At 52.9% G+C, this 17,160-nt stretch overlaps 1 protein-coding gene across 31 annotated transcripts in view; it reads left to right on the top strand.

The window, feature by feature from the left end:
• The window catches only part of NFASC (neurofascin), a 203,540-nt gene that overhangs the window by 158,961 nt on the left and 27,419 nt on the right, over positions 1 to 17,160 (top strand). For 20 of the 31 annotated variants that reach the window (XM_032288900.1, XM_032288912.1, XM_032288902.1 and 17 more), the window contains 9 exons: positions 1,068 to 1,169; positions 1,462 to 1,659; positions 2,935 to 3,005; positions 4,324 to 4,546; positions 6,797 to 6,912; positions 8,610 to 8,814; positions 10,090 to 10,212; positions 11,298 to 11,471; positions 13,950 to 13,964. In XM_032288900.1, the coding sequence (XP_032144791.1) occupies positions 1,068 to 1,169; positions 1,462 to 1,659; positions 2,935 to 3,005; positions 4,324 to 4,546; positions 6,797 to 6,912; positions 8,610 to 8,814; positions 10,090 to 10,212; positions 11,298 to 11,471; positions 13,950 to 13,964 (1,227 nt within the window). The remainder of the gene's footprint in view (positions 1 to 1,067; positions 1,170 to 1,461; positions 1,660 to 2,934; positions 3,006 to 4,323; positions 4,547 to 6,796; positions 6,913 to 8,609; positions 8,815 to 10,089; positions 10,213 to 11,297; positions 11,472 to 13,949; positions 13,965 to 17,160) is intronic. The other 11 variants (XM_032288927.1, XM_032288928.1, XM_032288929.1 and 8 more) reach the window with 4 other exon arrangements.

Consider the following 17,160-nt stretch of genomic DNA (forward strand, 5'->3'; position numbering starts at 1 on the left):
GGCTTCCTGCTCCTTACACAGGGTGAGCTCGGACGTTCTCAGCTGCTGTTTCACCCCATCCCTTACCTCCAGCCACACTCACCGCTCCCTCGGGGTGGCTATCCTCCCAGCAGTCTTGCAGGTCCTTGTTTGCGGGGAATGCGAAAGCCCGCTCCTTCGTACACTTGTAAACTTGTTGTTCAGCCTCCCTGCATCTAATGCTTTCTGTCCATTTACAATCTACGCACACGTTCTACACACACATGAGCATGGGCCTGTGGGACTCGCCTTCCAGGTCCTTCCAGTGACTAGCCAAAAGATGGAACTACCTGGTCCAGGGAATCAAGATGAAGAGAAAAATCTTGCCTACCCTTACCACTCAGTGGCCGGATGCCTTTATCCCAGGCCAGGAGGGCACTTAGACCCACTAAAGCAGTCCCAGTGAGATTTGTGCCCCAAAAAGGTGCTGCCCTCACCCCTGTTTGCAGGCCTGCTGGGCTCCTGTCCTGCTGCCCATCAGTGAAACTCCTAGACCAAGTCTCCGTCTCCTCCCTGGTCTGGCCCCTTTTCTTTGTTGCCCCCACTCCCCAACCCATCTGCCCTGCTCACAGTCCAAGCCCCTCCTGGGTTCCCATCCCCTCAGAGCCTTGACACACAGAATAGAGGACAATGATGGTGAGAAAATGGGACAGAATCCCACACTCCCTCCTCAGCCTTCCTACGTGTTGTGAGCGTGGGTCTGATGCTGGGTGGCATTCCTGAATGCTTGCACTCTCGGAAGATCCACTGAGACGGGGCAGCGTTGCTCCCCGTTCTCTCTGTGCCCTGCGTAATCCCTTGTATTTCCTTGTTCCACACCCATTGATATCCTTTGTGTGGGGGGGCGGTGCTGGAAGTTTGGGAGTCTCCTTTTTGTTTTTCCTCGGGCCCCTGTGGGAAGGGAGTGGTCCCTCAGGGCAGGCTGGGGTTGGACCCCACTGGTAGTAAACACCTAAGTCCATCAGGGAGCTGTCCAGGGCTCGGGGCCAGCAAATGGGTGGACCTGCTCTAACTCAGGAGCCCTGCATGGTGTCTTCTTCTGCCGCCAGGACGGCCAGACCGGCCCCGGGACCTGGAGCTCACCGATTTGGCCGAGAGGAGCGTGCGGCTGACCTGGATCCCTGGGGACGATAACAACAGCCCCATCACAGGTAGCTCAGGGGCCCCACGCTCCAAAGCTGGAAAAGAGGGATGGTAACACCCTAAACCAAAGGCCTCTCCTGGTTTCCAGTCCCACTTCTGCCTCGCTTGCTGTGTGTCCTGGGCTGTCCTCAGAATGTAGAGAGGCCTTGGTGTCTCTTCCTGTGCCCTGGGAAGAATTCTCCCTGTGCCTTTGTGTGAACGAGATTATACAGATCAGTGGAAGCCAAGGAAGAAGTGCTTTTAAAGAAGAACGCTGCTCATTGAGCTCCCGAAACAGCTCTGTTTTCCTTGCCCACTCAGACTACGTCGTCCAGTTTGAAGAAGACCAGTTCCAACCCGGCGTCTGGCATGACCATTCCAAGTACCCCGGCAGTGTTAACTCAGCCGTCCTCCGGCTGTCCCCATATGTCAACTACCAGTTCCGCGTCATTGCCATCAATGAGGTTGGGAGCAGCCACCCCAGCCTCCCGTCCGAGCGCTACCGAACCAGTGGAGCACGTAAGTACCCAAGGGCTGCCATAGAAGGCCCTGGAACCCCGCACCCCAAATTCACACTGAGTGTCCCCCATTCCCAGCCACATGAACTTAGGTTACTTAACTTCTCCAAGGCCTGGGCTCCTCATGTGTGAAGTAGAGAGTAATTATAACACCTACATCACAGAGCTGTTGTGAACATTTGAGAATGTGTCAGGTACTTACCATGATGCCTAGCATTTAGTAAGCACATGAAAAATGCTAACTTCCATTTTTATTTTATTTATTTATTATTTTTTTGAGACAGAGTTTCACTCTTGTTGCCCAGGCTGGAGTACAATGGCAGGATCTCGGCTCACGGCAACCTCCGCTTCCCGGGTTCAAGCGATTCTCCTGCCTCAGCCTCCCGAGTAGCCGGGACTACAGGCATGTGCCACCACGCCCGGCTAATTTTTTGTATTTTTAGTAGAGATGGGGTTTCTCCATGTTGGTCAGACTGGTCTTGAACTCCTGATCTCAGGTGAACTGACCTCAGGTGATCCACCCGCCTCGGCCTCCCAAAGTGCTGAGATTACAGGCATGAGCCACTGCACCCAGCCTTAATTTTGTATTTTTAGTAGAGACAGGGCTTCTCCATGTTGGTCAGACTGGTCTCGAACTCCCAACCTCAGGTGATCCGCCCACCTCAGCCTCCCAAATTACTAGGATTATGGCCATGGGCCACCGCGCCTGGCCACTTCCATTTTTATTATTAGTGATTCTTGATTATCTGCCTTAAAGGGGAGAGCTATGGCAGAGGTACAGCAGAAATACATAATTCAGTGTGAGAAATATGTAAATTGGTATTACATCAGATTTCTTTTCCTAATACTCTTGGGTAATATTTGGATTTCTGAAATCACACCAGCTCAAAGAGGGTGGAGATGCTGCCCCAAAAAATGTTAAATGTCAGGGATAAGCCAGTCTGCTATGAAACACATTTAGTAGATAATCCACAAAGGAGCTAATCCACATTGAGCTGGCTTACTGACCACCCACAGTGTGGAAAGCCTTATGATAAATGCTATCTGGTAAAGGATTAAAATTCAGAAGTAATTAGCCCTGCTCTGGAAGTTTTAAATCTCAGCTCAGAAGGCACATCATGCACATGAGGAAAAGGCAGAGTCAGTTCATTTACACATGAGACCCAGTGTGTACACAGACACCGAGAAAAGACAGAGCATAGGACAGACCCATCAGATGGGATGGAGGGAGGTAAGGCACAAATTGGACTTGAACCTGTGTCTGTTTGGATTCCAGCTCCCGAATCCAATCCTGGTGACGTGAAGGGAGAGGGAACCAGAAAGAACAACATGGAGATCACGTGGACGGTAAGAGGCCCTCCCAGCCCCAGTGGGGCAGCTCACCTTGCTGTGTGCACCAGGAGCCTCTCCCTTGATAACCCAAGACTCCAAGGCCACAGTGTGCTTCAGACTCTCTGGCTAATCTTGGTGGACATTCTTCTTTGAGAAATCAAGCTCCTCTCTGAGTTGGGCATTCAGAAACCAAACAGGACAAATGCCTAAGAGTAAGATTTCAGAGAGGAGACAGGAGCAGAGGTTACTGGGTTCCACCAACTGGAGTCTAACAAAACGCATGGAGGATGCAGCTAAATCAAGCGGACTTCTCTTGAAGGAGGAGGGACTGGGGTTAGACTTGGAAAGGATCTAAGCACAACACCAAACCAAGTTTCAGTGTTTCTAGGGCCCTTTGCCTGGAGATGTGTGGGAGCTGGGGAGAAACCAGTGTCTGAGATGTGTCCAGCACGGGCTTTCTTTTGGTCAGAGAATGGAGTAGGTGACTCCAAAGACTCCCTCTGGTCTTATAAAATCCCATCTTCATGCCGGCTCACTGACTGCATTTTCCAAACCAAAACTGGAGTGTGTGGTCTCAAAATGACTCTTTTTCCACACTACTTCCCAGTCTGAGAATGCAGATGCAGCCACTGAAATATTAACATTTCTGAGCTTCTGCCATGAGGAATGGAAACGGGAGATGCACTGTTCGGGATCCTGAGCTTCCCTGTCTTTCTGAAGGCTGTGCCCATGGCAGCCGTGGTCCAACAGAGCAGCAGCCGCTGGGCTGAGCGCAGATTCAGGACCTGGCCTGTGGCTCCGTATGGCAGGCTCCCCGGGGACTGATTCCTGGGCCCTTAGAGAATAAAGAGCAGACTCACACCCACCGTTAAAGAACTCTGACCTGTTGGGAAGGACAGGACACACACAGATTCGGTAGAACAGAAGTCCTTTCTGGAATTTTGAGTTCATTAGCAGGAGCCATGCTGTGGTTAACCAAAACTCATCTCTTCTGACTTTGGAGAAGCTTACCTTATTGTCTTTATTACTGTTGCTCCTGTCACACGAAGGAGTTCTGTTGAAAATAAAACCTTTGCACCTGCAAATGTGGGTGGCTCTCAGAGTCAGAGTAACTGGGTCTCAGGCGAAGCCTTTGTCACAGAAAATCTGCATGCTGCTGGGCTTTTGGGGGACTCACTGGGGTAGGGGAGGTGGTCTCCCTGACCCTGCAAAGGGGTGGGCCAGTGTTGGGCACATCTGGAGGGGATGCCTGGCACAGCAAGAGAGGGCAAGCTGTGGGTGGATCTGGGCCCGTCTCCGGCAGCCTCCCCAGCCTGTCTGTCCCTCTGCCCAGCCCATGAATGCCACCTCAGCCTTTGGCCCCAACCTGCGCTACATTGTCAAGTGGAGGCGGAGAGAGACTCGAGAGGCCTGGAACAACGTCACAGTGTGGGGCTCTCGTTACGTGGTGGGGCAGACCCCAGTCTACGTGCCCTATGAAATCCGAGTCCAGGCTGAAAATGACTTTGGGAAGGGCCCTGAGCCAGAATCCGTCATCGGCTATTCCGGAGAAGATTGTGAGTAGTCTCCTCCCCGTCTCCCCACCAGGACCCTTGTGGCTCAGTCGCACGAGGCCACGCTCACAGGCCAGGAACTTTGGGGCAGTTATAGGAGGACAGCAGTTCCCAGGAAGGAGAAATCTCCTGTAGTGACCTAGGCCTAGAGTGACCCAGTCATGTCAGGAGTGGAAATATCATCATCTGAACGTAGTTGGAATTACTGAGTGTCCTCACCCAGTCCAGAACTCTCATTTCACAGATGTGAAAACTGAGGCCCACAAAGGGAAAACCCTCGCAGTGTTCCAAGAACAGAGCCCAGGTCTTCCGATCCCCTGCAGTCTACCTTACTGCTAAGCCATGCTAGTACCAAGAAAAACGTCAGGATTACCCATCCCAAAGAGCTATAATTAGACACCTCCATAGGAAGCAGGGCAGCAGGCCAGAGGCTCCCCTGGGGAAGGCTTGAGGGATCAGGAGGCCTCCACAGCACTAGACAGGAGTGCCCCAGACCAGACCCTGCTGGTGCTCCCGCTGCGGCTCCCAGCCCTGGGAACTGAGCACAGAAAGAGATGGTCTTTTGGGGCTGGCCCCTGGTAACACAGCAATATTCTGGTCATATATGTGGACATATATGCCTGGCTAACTAGAGCAGGGGTGTCGGGGAGTCCCCTCCTGGCTGAGGGCCTTCATGCCCTGTTGGGTCTGGGTCTGATGGAAGAAGAGATCATGTAAGTGGATGGGGTGGGCAGAAAGAAGGGAGCAGGGACAGTCTTGGGTGGGGGGACTCAGAAAGAGCAGTCAAGATTAGGCCTGGTGGCTTTCCTAACAGTGAGATGGAAGAAGGGAGGTCTGGGCTCTGGGCCCCACTTTCCCAGAGGTGATTATGGATTGGACTCACAAGGGAGATGAGCAGAGAGGGTCAGCGGGGCCTCTGTCCATCCCACTCCTCACCTCCATGGTGGCGGGCACTTCAGACAGGAGCCAGATGGGACTACTGGATGGTAAGTGTGAAGGGTGGCATCTGTTCACGGATTTCATGGGCCAGCCCGCAGTTTCCATTGCATGCTTCCACCCTGCGGCCCACGCTCTGAGGGATTAGAGGGGACGAGGCAGAGTGCTTTTGCGCAGAGTGGAGGAAACAGGAACAAGAATCAGTTATGGGGGAGAAAGGAGCCTTCTTTTTCCAGGTAGCTGCAGGGCCAAGATCACTTCCTGAACTAGGTTAGGGCATCTTCAACCTGTGGGTAATGTTTCCTGTTAGGAAACAGATGCACTCTCAAAAGGTGCTATTCATAACATGTGGATAGAGTTTGAGGGAAAATGGCAAGATATGCAACCTTGAGGGCTGGCGGCAGCAGGAAGCCATCATACCACTCTGAGCCTCCATTGACAGGGATAGATGAGTCCACAGCCTGCAAGGACTGCCCTTGGGAGCCATGACCTTAGGCGGAAGAGCACAAGGCAGGCCAGGCGCTGTGGCTCATGCCTGTAATCCCAGCACTTTGGGAGGCCAAGGCAGGCGGATCACAAGGTCAGGAATTTGAGACCAGCCTGATCAACATGGTGAAAACTCATCTCTACTAAAAATACAAAAAAATAGCCAGGCATGGTGACACATGCCTGTAATCCCAGCTACCAGGAGGCTGAGGCAGGAGAATCTCTTGAACCCGGGAGGCGGAGGTTGCAGTGAGCCAAGATCGCCCCACTGCACTCCAGCCTGGGCAACAGAGTGAGACTCCGTCTAAAAAAAAAAAAGAAAGAAAGAAGAATACAAGGCTGTCAACCTGTAGCCCAGCAAAGAGTAACCCAAGGGAACCGATATCCACCCTTCCTCTCCTCCTGCCCTGGGGCCTCCTGTTGGCACCTGCTGTTGGTTAAACCCATCTGGAAGCCTGAGAATGGAGTTCTACTGATAAGATCCAGTGAGGGCAGCCCCCCAGGACACCGAGCAGGGTGGGGAAGGGTGGAGGATGAAACAAAGGGGCAGATGGAAACTACCCAGCACAGGAGGGGACAAATGACTGCCCTCTAAACATGTAGGTAGAGTCCCTTCCACCTGGACTGCCACCCTTTTGTTCTAAGCCTTCCCCGCCTCCCAACACTTTTTCAAGTACTGTCTGATGGAGGAGACCTGATCCCTGCCCTCATGGGGTACCCAGTGTTGAGTGGAGTGTGGGTACAGGCCAGCAGAGAACAAGTCAGAAGCAACCCTAGAGTCCAGGGGCCAGCCTGCCTACATAACCAGCTCTCTGTCCCGACACATTGCAGATCCCAGGGCTGCGCCCACTGAGGTTAAAGTCCGAGTCATGAACAGCACAGCCATCAGCCTTCAGTGGAACCGCGTCTACTCCGACACGGTCCAGGGCCAGCTCAGAGAGTACCGAGTGAGGAAGCCAGCTCCGGACTCACCCAACCACCCAGCTCACTAACCAGGGCCAGGGGTAGCAGATGCGGGGCATAAGATATTTGAAAGAAATCCTAGGGGTATTTATTGAATCCAGAGTTGACTCAAGATGATTCCAGGGTTAAATGTTCAAAAATATACCCAGAAAAAAAAAATATATATATATATATATACCTAGATATGTCCAGCAGATATGCTGAGAGATTCTGCTCAGCAGAAAATCATGTGAAGGGTGGTGGGTTTGGGCTCGTGTTGCATAGCACATTGCATTTGGAATACATGGGTGAGTGGGCACACATGTATCTTCAGAGCAGTGTCAAGGCACCACTGAGCTGCACCCCTGCCCTCTCCCAATGGCCCCTACTGGGCTGCTTACCTCCTAAGCCACAACTAACAGGCAAAGCCACTGAAAGCATGCAAATGCCCTCCCTGCTGTCGCAGCCAACTACAGATAACCCAGTATATGGACTTCCAAGGCCCTTGGCTTCTCTTGGTCCTCCCTGCCCGGGAGCAGTTCCTACTCAATCATCCCTCCTCTTCAAAAGGGTGAGCTAAGATGGGAAGAAGAGAGAGCTCCCACAGTAGTCACGGCGCTCCCTTCTGAGTAGCGCTAATTAAAAGTTGGCTGGAAAGTGAGAGAGGCAGTAACTGACTAATGCAGGTTCTGGGGCCTCAGAGGTTATCAAGAGTTGGCTGCTGTACAGTTGGGCGCACAGAGAAAGGGGCTAGTCTCTTCTCAGGAAATGAATTTGGCCAGTAGGGGAAAGAAGGCAAAGTAATGTGTACACTTGAATGAGCTCTTCCCCACAGTTGACTTGCATTCTTAACCTACTTGCTTAGAGATTTTTCTGGCTAAAGCTCCCAGTGGGTCCCTCTCTACATCTGGACTCCTCCCTACCTTGCCACGGGCAGCCTGGGAGACACTGGTGTGGCCACCTGACCTGTGGCTTCTTACTCACTGCTAATTAGAGACCTCATGTTGCCCAAACTCATTCCACCATCCCCTGCAACACCACTGCCTTCCATAGCTGTCCCTTCCCATCCAAGCTCTGCTTTCATGCAGCCTTGCGTCCCGCTGACTTGGACATGTGACTGTCTCTTGGACATGTGTCTGTCTCATCCCTAAAGGTCTTCCAACAATATGAAAAGAAATCATTTTACTTCAAAGGATTAAATCAACCCTTTCTCATATTCAGACTTCTGAGGGTAACCTACCTTTCAACTGCTGCCTGCAGTCAATCTAAACCATACTAATCCAATTCAAGGTGATGTGGTCTTTGAGCGCAGAGTGGAGCTTTCCATGCCTGGACCCTTGGCTCCTATTTTTGGTTCTGGCACAGACTCCCTGAGCAACCTGGTACCCACCTTGGAAATCAGTCTCATGATGGAGCAGCTCAGATGTAAGTTTGGCCAACTTGCTCATTCCCCAGAGACATGGCATGGATCAGAAAATAATTGGAACCAAAACCCCTATTTGGCTTGACATAAATTCGTGTTCATGAGTGGCTAATGAATGGGAACTAAAAGGCTGCTTCCCCAGCCTGTATAGGACTGATGAGGTCATTTGGGACTTGGAGCCTGTAGCAAGCAAAGGAAAGACCGGTCACTGCCACCACCACTAACAACTAACCTGGCCCTGCCTGCCTGACCCCTCACCAGCCTGCCTCTGTCCCGAAGGCCTACTACTGGAGGGAGAGCAGCTTGCTGAAGAACCTGTGGGTGTCTCAGAAGAGACAGCAAGCCAGCTTCCCTGGTGACCGCCTCCGTGGCGTGGTGTCCCGCCTCTTCCCCTACAGTAACTACAAGCTGGAGATGGTTGTGGTCAATGGGAGAGGTGACGGGCCTCGCAGTGAGACCAAGGAGTTCACCACCCCAGAAGGAGGTAGGTCTGGCCCGCAGCTCTTCAGGGTGGGGCAGGAGGAGGGCGGCACACACCCCCGGGCCTGGAGAAACTGCAGTGTGGCTCGGCGTGGATGGAACGAGGTGACTTCTGCGAGGCCTCCAGGAACGGATGACCTGCAAGCTGAGCCACCACAGCCATTCCCAGAGCACCATCACCAAGGTGACCTGCCCTGCCAGGAGGTTGTACCTCAAGAGAAGACCTGTGAGGTCTGCTGACATAATTCCAGACAGGCTGTGCAGACTGATCCCCGAGGGCACAGCGGGTGCCTGGGCAGCCCCACCACCTTCCGAGGCAGAGGGCAGCACATCCGTCCTGACTGCCTGAAGCCATCTGATTTGTTTGCCAGCACCCAAGATCTTCACTGTTCTCCCCCCGTGTTCTCAAGAAGCTGTCACTGAGATAGTCGGCCTGTGTGTGCGGTGGCTCTGCAGAGGGATGCCCAAGTATAGCCTCGCCTTCCGTAGGTCCATGGTTTGACCTGGCCCTGGGGTCAAACCCCTATTTTCTGTTTCACATAAATTCAAGTTCATGAATTAACAGATGACTGCAAAGCTCCTGGTTCATCGCCTTGTCCTTGCCAGTCTTCTTTTACCTGCTTTGCATCTGTTTCATCCTCCTGTTTCTTCTCCCTGCCTCTTTAACTGCTGTTTTCCCTCTTCTCTTCCTCCTGTCCTCTGTTTTTCCCTCTTGTTCTCTTTATTCCTGTCTTTCCCTCCCCTTGGTTTGGTTTTCATCATTGGCCTCTCCCCAACACTCCTGCCCTTCCACCTTTTCCAGATGTTCCACCCTGGGTTTCTGTCTCCTTACCCCTGAACCCAGCATTCTCAGCTCAGAAGCCTGGACCCAGTGATGAGAATCCTTGTCTGAGGATGGGAAACTGCAGCCTCTGTACAAAACAGCTTTAAGTGGTTCTCTACCTAGGAATGGCTCTGCCCAATTTGGAGGTATCTTTGCAGAATCAGAGCCTAATGTGTGCTGAATCCAGGGTAGTCGCGAGAAAACCTGATTTACTTCTTCCTCTCTTAAACAGCAGAGACTGAGCTATGTTTTTCCTCAGACCTGGAGGCAATGGCATCCTGGATGGGGCAGTGGCCTCCAGTCGTCTCACGGTTCTCCCGGGCTTTGGTTTAGCAGTGTCCAGCACGGGGGTTGTCCAGAGGTCAATGCCTTCATACTTGTGCTTTGTTTTCTGTGTTTTCCTCATCCTCCCTGCCCCTCCCCTTCATCTCCCCTGCTCTCTCCTCCTTCCCCAAGTACCCAGTGCCCCCAGGCGTTTCCGAGTCCGGCAGCCCAACCTGGAGACAATCAACCTGGAATGGGATCACCCAGAGCATCCAAATGGGATCATGCTTGGATACACTCTCAAATACGTGGCCTGTACGTTCTGCCCTTGCCTTTCTTTTAGATAATCTGGGAACCAAAAACCCCATTCTCACCACTTTTCCTAAGGACTCAAGGTAGAAAGCCTGGGGGTGCAGATGGCATTGTGGAGGGATGGAGGGGCCAGTGAAATAGTTCCCTATAGGATTAGGGGAGGAGGTGGGACTCAATCCCTGCTCTCCTTACGTAGCTCTGCCTGCAGGGAGCTTATAGTCTCACTGATGAGACAAAGGAAACTCCAGTCTAATGAGGGAGACAGCCATGACATTTAGGGATCTTATGTAGTCTCCAGCACGTACAAAGTCTAGGGGGGAGAGTTCCTCAGGCTCTGGAGCTTCCACCTGATGGGGTAGACAGTATATTCACGGGAGCCACAGACCGTCAGGACACCCCTTGACAAGTTGTCATTTATGATGAGGCGGCTCCATGTAGAGCTGCCCAGTGACTATGGGGGTGACCCAAATCGGGAGCCTAGGTTGGAAAGACCCCTCCTCAGGAGCTCAACATCACCATGCAGGGACAGGAGTGCCATTACATTTGAAGCACTTTAGGCCTTCAAAAGTAGGTAACACCTCATTGAGATACTCAAAAGCTGAATGTTGTGTTGTTAGCAATTTTAATAGCCAACTGTGTGCTTGTATGCTGTTCTGAATTGATCTCTGGACCAGACCCATTCACCCTTTGAGGTCCATTGAATAGGCCTTTTACAAAGGAGGCATTAAGAATCAAAAGGCCTAGTGGCGTTGCCCTAGTTCTATTTGAAAGGAAGAAAGAAAGTGAAGAGTTTTATCCTTGTTGAAAGGGCTTAAGAATATAAACTGAATCTTTCTGAATCAGCCACATAACTCTGCAGTGAGCTAGAGACAATGGGATAAGTGAAGAAGGATTAACCCTGGTGCAATCAAAGAGCCGGGAAGGAGTCCTTGCCCAGCCTTTGAACCAAGCTTTTAAGATCACCAGGCAGGTGCCATCATTTCCCTTTCCAGCAAAGCCAGGCAGGTGTTCTCCCTCCAGCTTGCAGGTTATATAACCCATCAATAAATGTTGCTAAAGTTCAATTCCACTTACCTCTCTCTCCCCAGTTAACGGGACCAAAGTGGGAAAGCAGATAGTGGAAAACTTCTCTCCCAATCAGACCAAGTTCACGGTGCAAAGAACGGACCCCGTGTCACGCTACCGCTTTACCCTCAGTGCCAGGACGCAGGTGGGCTCTGGGGAAGCCGTCACGGAGGAGTCACCAGCACCCCCGAATGAAGGTAGGTACTTGGCGGCAGCCCCTAGGGTAAAAGGTCCCTGCTAATTCAGAGGCCTGGAGAAACACACTGAGAGCTGTAGCTGGCTGCCTGGGCAACAGAGGAAATGAGACCGGCAAGTCCTCAAGCCCTTGGTAGGTGAGAACCCGTCTTATGTGTGAGAGGTAGGTGCTGGCATTGAATCTGAAGCTCAGCTCTCCTTGGACACTGTGGTCAGACCTGCGCCCCACTTGCCCTGACTTGCTCAGCCACTTGACATCTATCATCTTTCCTTCTTGTAGAGGAATAAGGAAGAGAGCAGAGTTGATAGATGAGAGAGAGCATAATGAACTCCAAGAACAGTGAGTGTTCACCTCTTCAGGGAGGCAGGAATATGATTGTGAGTGCCCCATGAGGGCTGTGGGGTCAGTCTTCTTTTCTCAAAGGCACCTGAGTTCAAGGAGGCAGGGGAAACTGTCATGACAACACTACTTACTGGCATCGTGTGTAGAGCAGAGAATGTGGTCCCTTCTTGCAGCCTGAATTGGGTGAGTTGTCAGGCTGCAAAGAGGAGGAGGAGTTGGGAAACAGCCCTTTGCCAAGTCAGCTTCACAAAGAGCAAATGAGTTCATCTCCTGGATCCAGGCATCATCTGGTAGCATTTCATCCCCCACCAGAGCTGCACCTGCCTGAGTATTCCACTAGAGGGGGCTCCAGGCTCACCTGCACATGAGCTGGCGTCAGTGGAAATGTGCACTCTGGGACCTCTCGAGGAGGCAAGGCTGTACTCAACACTGGCACACCCCCTGGGAAAGGCTGAGGACCCGTGTGCCTCTCCAGAGATACAATGGTCTATTCAACAGCCATTTCTTGAGCACCTACAATGTGAGGTGCCAAACACTGCCACACACAAGGGATATACAAAGGTAATAAGTAGCTCTCACCATCTAGAGGGGGAGCCATCTATATACAAGAATATCTCATTGCATGTCTAAACGAGGAGGCACAGTGGCTGGGCAGAGGAGGGGCTTCATTCTTCACAGGAAGACTCCAGAGAAGAGGTGATGTGAATGGCGCCCTGGAAGCTGTTAAGTCATTGTGTCTGATGCTTTCCACAGAAGGCTCAGAGTCCTCGGCTTGGCCCAGGCCCACACAGGGTCTCCTGAGCACCACCCCCACCCGCATTCCCGGAGAGCATCAGTGCTGCCTTCTCTGGGGCTTCCAGGTCACGCTGCATCACCCCGGGCTCCCAGGCAGCTTTGCAAGCTGCCCACATCCTTCCCTGGCCCACCATTCTAGCCAGCAGCCCAGTGCTGAGGCAGAGGAAGAGGGGCCATGCAGAAGTGGAGAAAGGCTGACAGCCCTCCCTGCATCCCTCTCTGGTCTCTTAAACCAGGAGTGAGTCACACAACCAGCTCTCCCTCCTGCTGTCTCCCTTCTGCACTCTCCCAAGCCCCTGGGTACCCAGGAAGTTTTCTTAGGGTGGTGGTGAGGGGGTACTCAGGTTAGTGGCTGATGTGTGTCTGTTACCAAAGGCCAGGCTAGGCCATGCCCCTTCTTGATTACTCAATTCTGTAGGTAGACAGCCCCTTCTTCCCTCCCTATCTGTACCCCAATACAGAACATCAGATAAACAAAGCCCCATTGTCCAGCCCCAGTAACCACCACAGGGAATGTTCTGCAGCCCCAGGGGACAAGATGACAAAGAGAGGCTTTTTTCTTAACTTAGGGCCTTGCAGAAAATTCAAGAATTTCACTTAGGGCTCTCAGTCCAAAAAAAAAGAAAACAAAATAAACAAAGAAAGAAGAAAGGGCTCTCAGTCCAAACTTGGGTTTCTAATTTCATAAAGTCCAACTTGAGGGGAAGAACTGGAGTGACGGAATACCAGGACAGGGGCTCCATCCTTCAAAGCTCCCACCTTCCAAGGTTGCGATGGTGTGGGGGCGGGGGCGGCTGAACACACATCCTCTCTCCTGTCCATCCCACTACTCAGCGTCTTCCCCCAAAGACAGGACCATCCTTTTGACAGGAGTTGGTGTTGGTATCCTCCCACACCACCTACTCCTTTTCCCCTCGATTCCTGGCATCATGGGGGGTCACCAAGCCTGCTCAAAGGTCATGCCAACCTAGCCAGAGCAGGACATGCTATTGAGGACAGAGCTGGGAACACAGTACTCTGAGTGGACTGTCCCTGCTGCCACCTCTTAGCTGTCCAGTCCTTGAATCGAGGTAGAAGCAGTGTGTTAGAAAGGTCTCCGAGGCCCAGGTGGAAAGGTTTCTGTAGGAACATGCCTGCCTCAAGTGGAGATGACCACGAACCCTGAATGCCACTTGGCACCCTCAGGCCAGCAGCCAGCACCTGGCCACACCGTCTGTATAAGGTTTGGGCTGGAACCTTCTCTGCTTGCTTGTCCCATGGTTTCACTTGTGCTCTGTTTTCTCTCTTCCCTTTTCCATCCTTTCTCCCTCTGTCTGGCCATCTTGGGTGCTGTGTTCTGAAGCTACTCCAACCGCAGGTACCGTACCAGCAGCGGAGGTAATGGGCATGGCATGGGGCAACGCAGGCGGAGCCCAGCCCAGCCAGGGTGGACAAGGAGGGAGAGGCTTGGGCTGAAAGCATGCTCCAGACTCACCCTTTCAGTGGTCTGGAAGCCAGACTGTCAAGGGGATGTGTGTGGAGGATGGGACCAGAGGAGAGCAAGCCTGCTCTCCCTGCTTCCAGAACTCTTTGACCCCTGCTGAGAAGGAGGATGGCTCAGCAGGGACCCCACATGCACTGGCCCTGACCTGCTCTCTGGTGCTGCAGTTTGATTCTGACACTGAGTAGATTACTTCCCAGGAACCACCTGAGCCGTCGCCTGGGCTTGACATCTCAGTGTCACGTGTCTCAGTGTCCCCAGCTGTGGCCCTAGAAGGCGTGCTGCAGCAGGAGCAGGGACAGCTGACTCCTAGTGGGGCTGCCGTCCCCTGAAAGGGTGAGCGCGCTGTGCATGCCGGCTTTGCATGTTGCATGGGGGCCCAGCACCGGCTCTGCCAGCCACCACAGGCTCTGCTCAGCGAGAGCAAGCAAGCATGGCCTGGATAGGGCCAGGTGCTCCAGTTCCTGGAGTCTCAGCAGGCGCCATAGGCTGATTATCTCCTCATCCTTCAGAAACCCAGCTTCTCCAAGTCTTTAGCGTTAAGAACAGTCTCCGCTCTCGGGATGTGGGAGGTAGATCTACCGAGAGTGAGGAGCTGGGCAGCTCTGGGCTTAGGCAATGACTTGCTAACCAAGTTCCTCCTCTCTAGTCCTCATGTCATGGGTTTGAGGGCCATCAAAGGGCTCTTCATCACAGGAGGGCTGTCCCCAGGCTGGGGAGACAAGGCAGGGGAGCCCAGAGTTCCTTTCCAGGCCCCCCACTGAGCCTGAATTACATCAGATGGCGAATGAGAATAGGATTCACCCTGGCAAAGCAGAGGCTATGAGCAAGCACTCACCAGAGCCTCCTTCCATGACAGGCAGCGGAGGGAGGACTGAGAACCGGGGCAGGAATCTGAGGGTTGGCTAATGAAGGGGATGCCACCTTGCCCAACTGTGTTTCCTCCTCACCTCTGTTTATTCATGCCCACCCCCATCCTAGCTGATTCTATTTCTGTTGCGCACCCTGCTTCCTTCAGTTTGTGTTGTTTTGCAGCCAGATCTGCGGATAGTGAGCTCCCATCAACCTTCCCTCTCTCCCCCAGTCCTCACCCCCACCCCACCCAGTGCCTCCCCACAAGGCCTGAACACCCCTGCAAAGATGTGAGGCAGAGAGGTGATCCCAGGCCTGGGGACCAGGGAGAGAGCCATCCTTACCACACTGGGGGCCTCCCTGACTTCCTGCTTGAAGTTTACATAAGTTTCTCCTCTGACAAAGAGAAAATGCAGGGAGGGCACCAGGAGAATCAGTGGCAAGCTCATTGGTGAGGCAGCTCCCCATCCACCTCCCTCATTCTGGCACCCTTAGGCAGGCAGCGTGGTGGCAGGCAGTCTGCCTAGTTCAATGGGCATCTGTGCTGGCCTGTGCTGCCCCTCTACTGAGTGAGTGAGAGGTATATTTGCAATCACCCACTTCCTACTTCCCATTTAGAAAAGATCTAAACTCATGTTACGCAGCATGAGCTCACGGTCTCAATCAAATGTTTCCTGGGCTCTGGCTTCCATGTGACACGGCGGTGGAGGCAGATTGCACTTTTTTGGAAATGAGATGTGCTGATAACATCAGCTGTTCTCAGCTTTAAATGCGTAAGAACCTTCTGCACAATGAGCAGTGCCAAGCAACGGAACTCAGGTTCCATGTTTGTGACGTGAGCCTGGCGTCCAGCCCACTGCTGTCTTCCCTCTCGTCCTCTCCAAACCTGGGCGCTGTGTCCCCAAACTGCTCTGTTCATCTCTCACCCAGTGAAGATAATCCCTGTCATCCACCTGTATCTGCAGTCTCTTAGGATTGCCGCCCATCTGTCTGACAATCTGTGATTTGGCCAGGGTAGTCAACGCGCCATGTGGACATTTTTGGACGAAACCTTCCACCTTGGAATGTCTAGGCAGTGTTGTCCTCGTCTTTGACTCAGGGCTCTTGATAGGTGCTCTGCTCTGCAGCATGTTCTGGGGGCAGAAAGATGAATGACACATGTCATCTCTCCTCAGTGTTCGCGGTCTCCTATATAGTGCTCCCTGAAACCCTTCTGGAAAACCCTTGGCCATGGCAAGGGTACCCCCCAGTGTGCGTTAGGTCACAAACCTGTGAGGTTGACACTGCCATCTCGGAGGGGCCTTGTGCTTCCGGCTCTAGGCCCCTGAGGATCCCCCTTTAGCTAACAGAGGGTCTCTGCCCCCTCTCCTCGGTTACCAGGCCGATGATCTCCACTGAGCGCTGGCCAGGATTGCTTCCAAACCTGTAGCTCCTGTTGTGGCAGGAAATGACATCCTAGCCCAGTCGTGTGTCCGTCCCACCTGGGGCCGCTCTGTTTGTAAGCCCTACTTCTCAGCTTCATTGCTCTTTATCCTTCCCCCACCTCAGCGCTAGGGAATGAAACAATCTGAATCTCCTTTGTCCTGAGCAGTGGAAGCTTCTCCCCATGGACCACTTGTCCTCTCGTTCCTACTCATACCAGCTCCCTGGCAGCTCACTGCCTGACTCTTCTGCACCTTCCCTCGGAGGCTTTTCTTCTTTCCCCCACCCTTCCTAGCTCTCTGGGGGCCCTGTCCAGCCTTGGGACAATAGACACAGCTAATGAGTGGGTCGGAGATTTGCCAGCAGTGACCTCAGCCAGCTGAGGTTGTATCCTCTATGGTAACTTCGATGGTGGGAGCCCCGAGGAGGCTGCCGGAATGTGGCCCCTTTTCTCTCTCTCATCTCTTGCTCCCTCTTACTAAGCGTGAGCCAGAGAGGAAGCAGCTAGGTAGCCATCATCAAAGAAAATGCTTCCTTTCTGCTACAATTGGCAGAGTGGCCATCAGGGGAGGGGACAATGCAGTGTAGAAACGTCTTCAGAGCCATCTCTCATCCTTGCCTCTGCCCAGCAGGGCCAGTGAGGAAAATGCTGTCACCTAGGCTCTCTTGACATCTCTGTCCCCCCGCTACTCACTGGAACATCCTGGGAAGCCTGTGCCCCAAGCTTTGGCCCTGTTGGGGTATGAGAGAGAGAGAGAAAGAGTGTGTGTGTGTATGTGTGTGTGTGTCTGCGTGTCTG

The sequence above is a fragment of the Sapajus apella genome, unplaced genomic scaffold (assembly GCF_009761245.1).
Source record: "Sapajus apella isolate SASKATOON/1434 unplaced genomic scaffold, GSC_monkey_1.0 scaffold22, whole genome shotgun sequence".
Classification (NCBI taxonomy): Eukaryota; Metazoa; Chordata; class Mammalia; order Primates; family Cebidae; genus Sapajus; species Sapajus apella.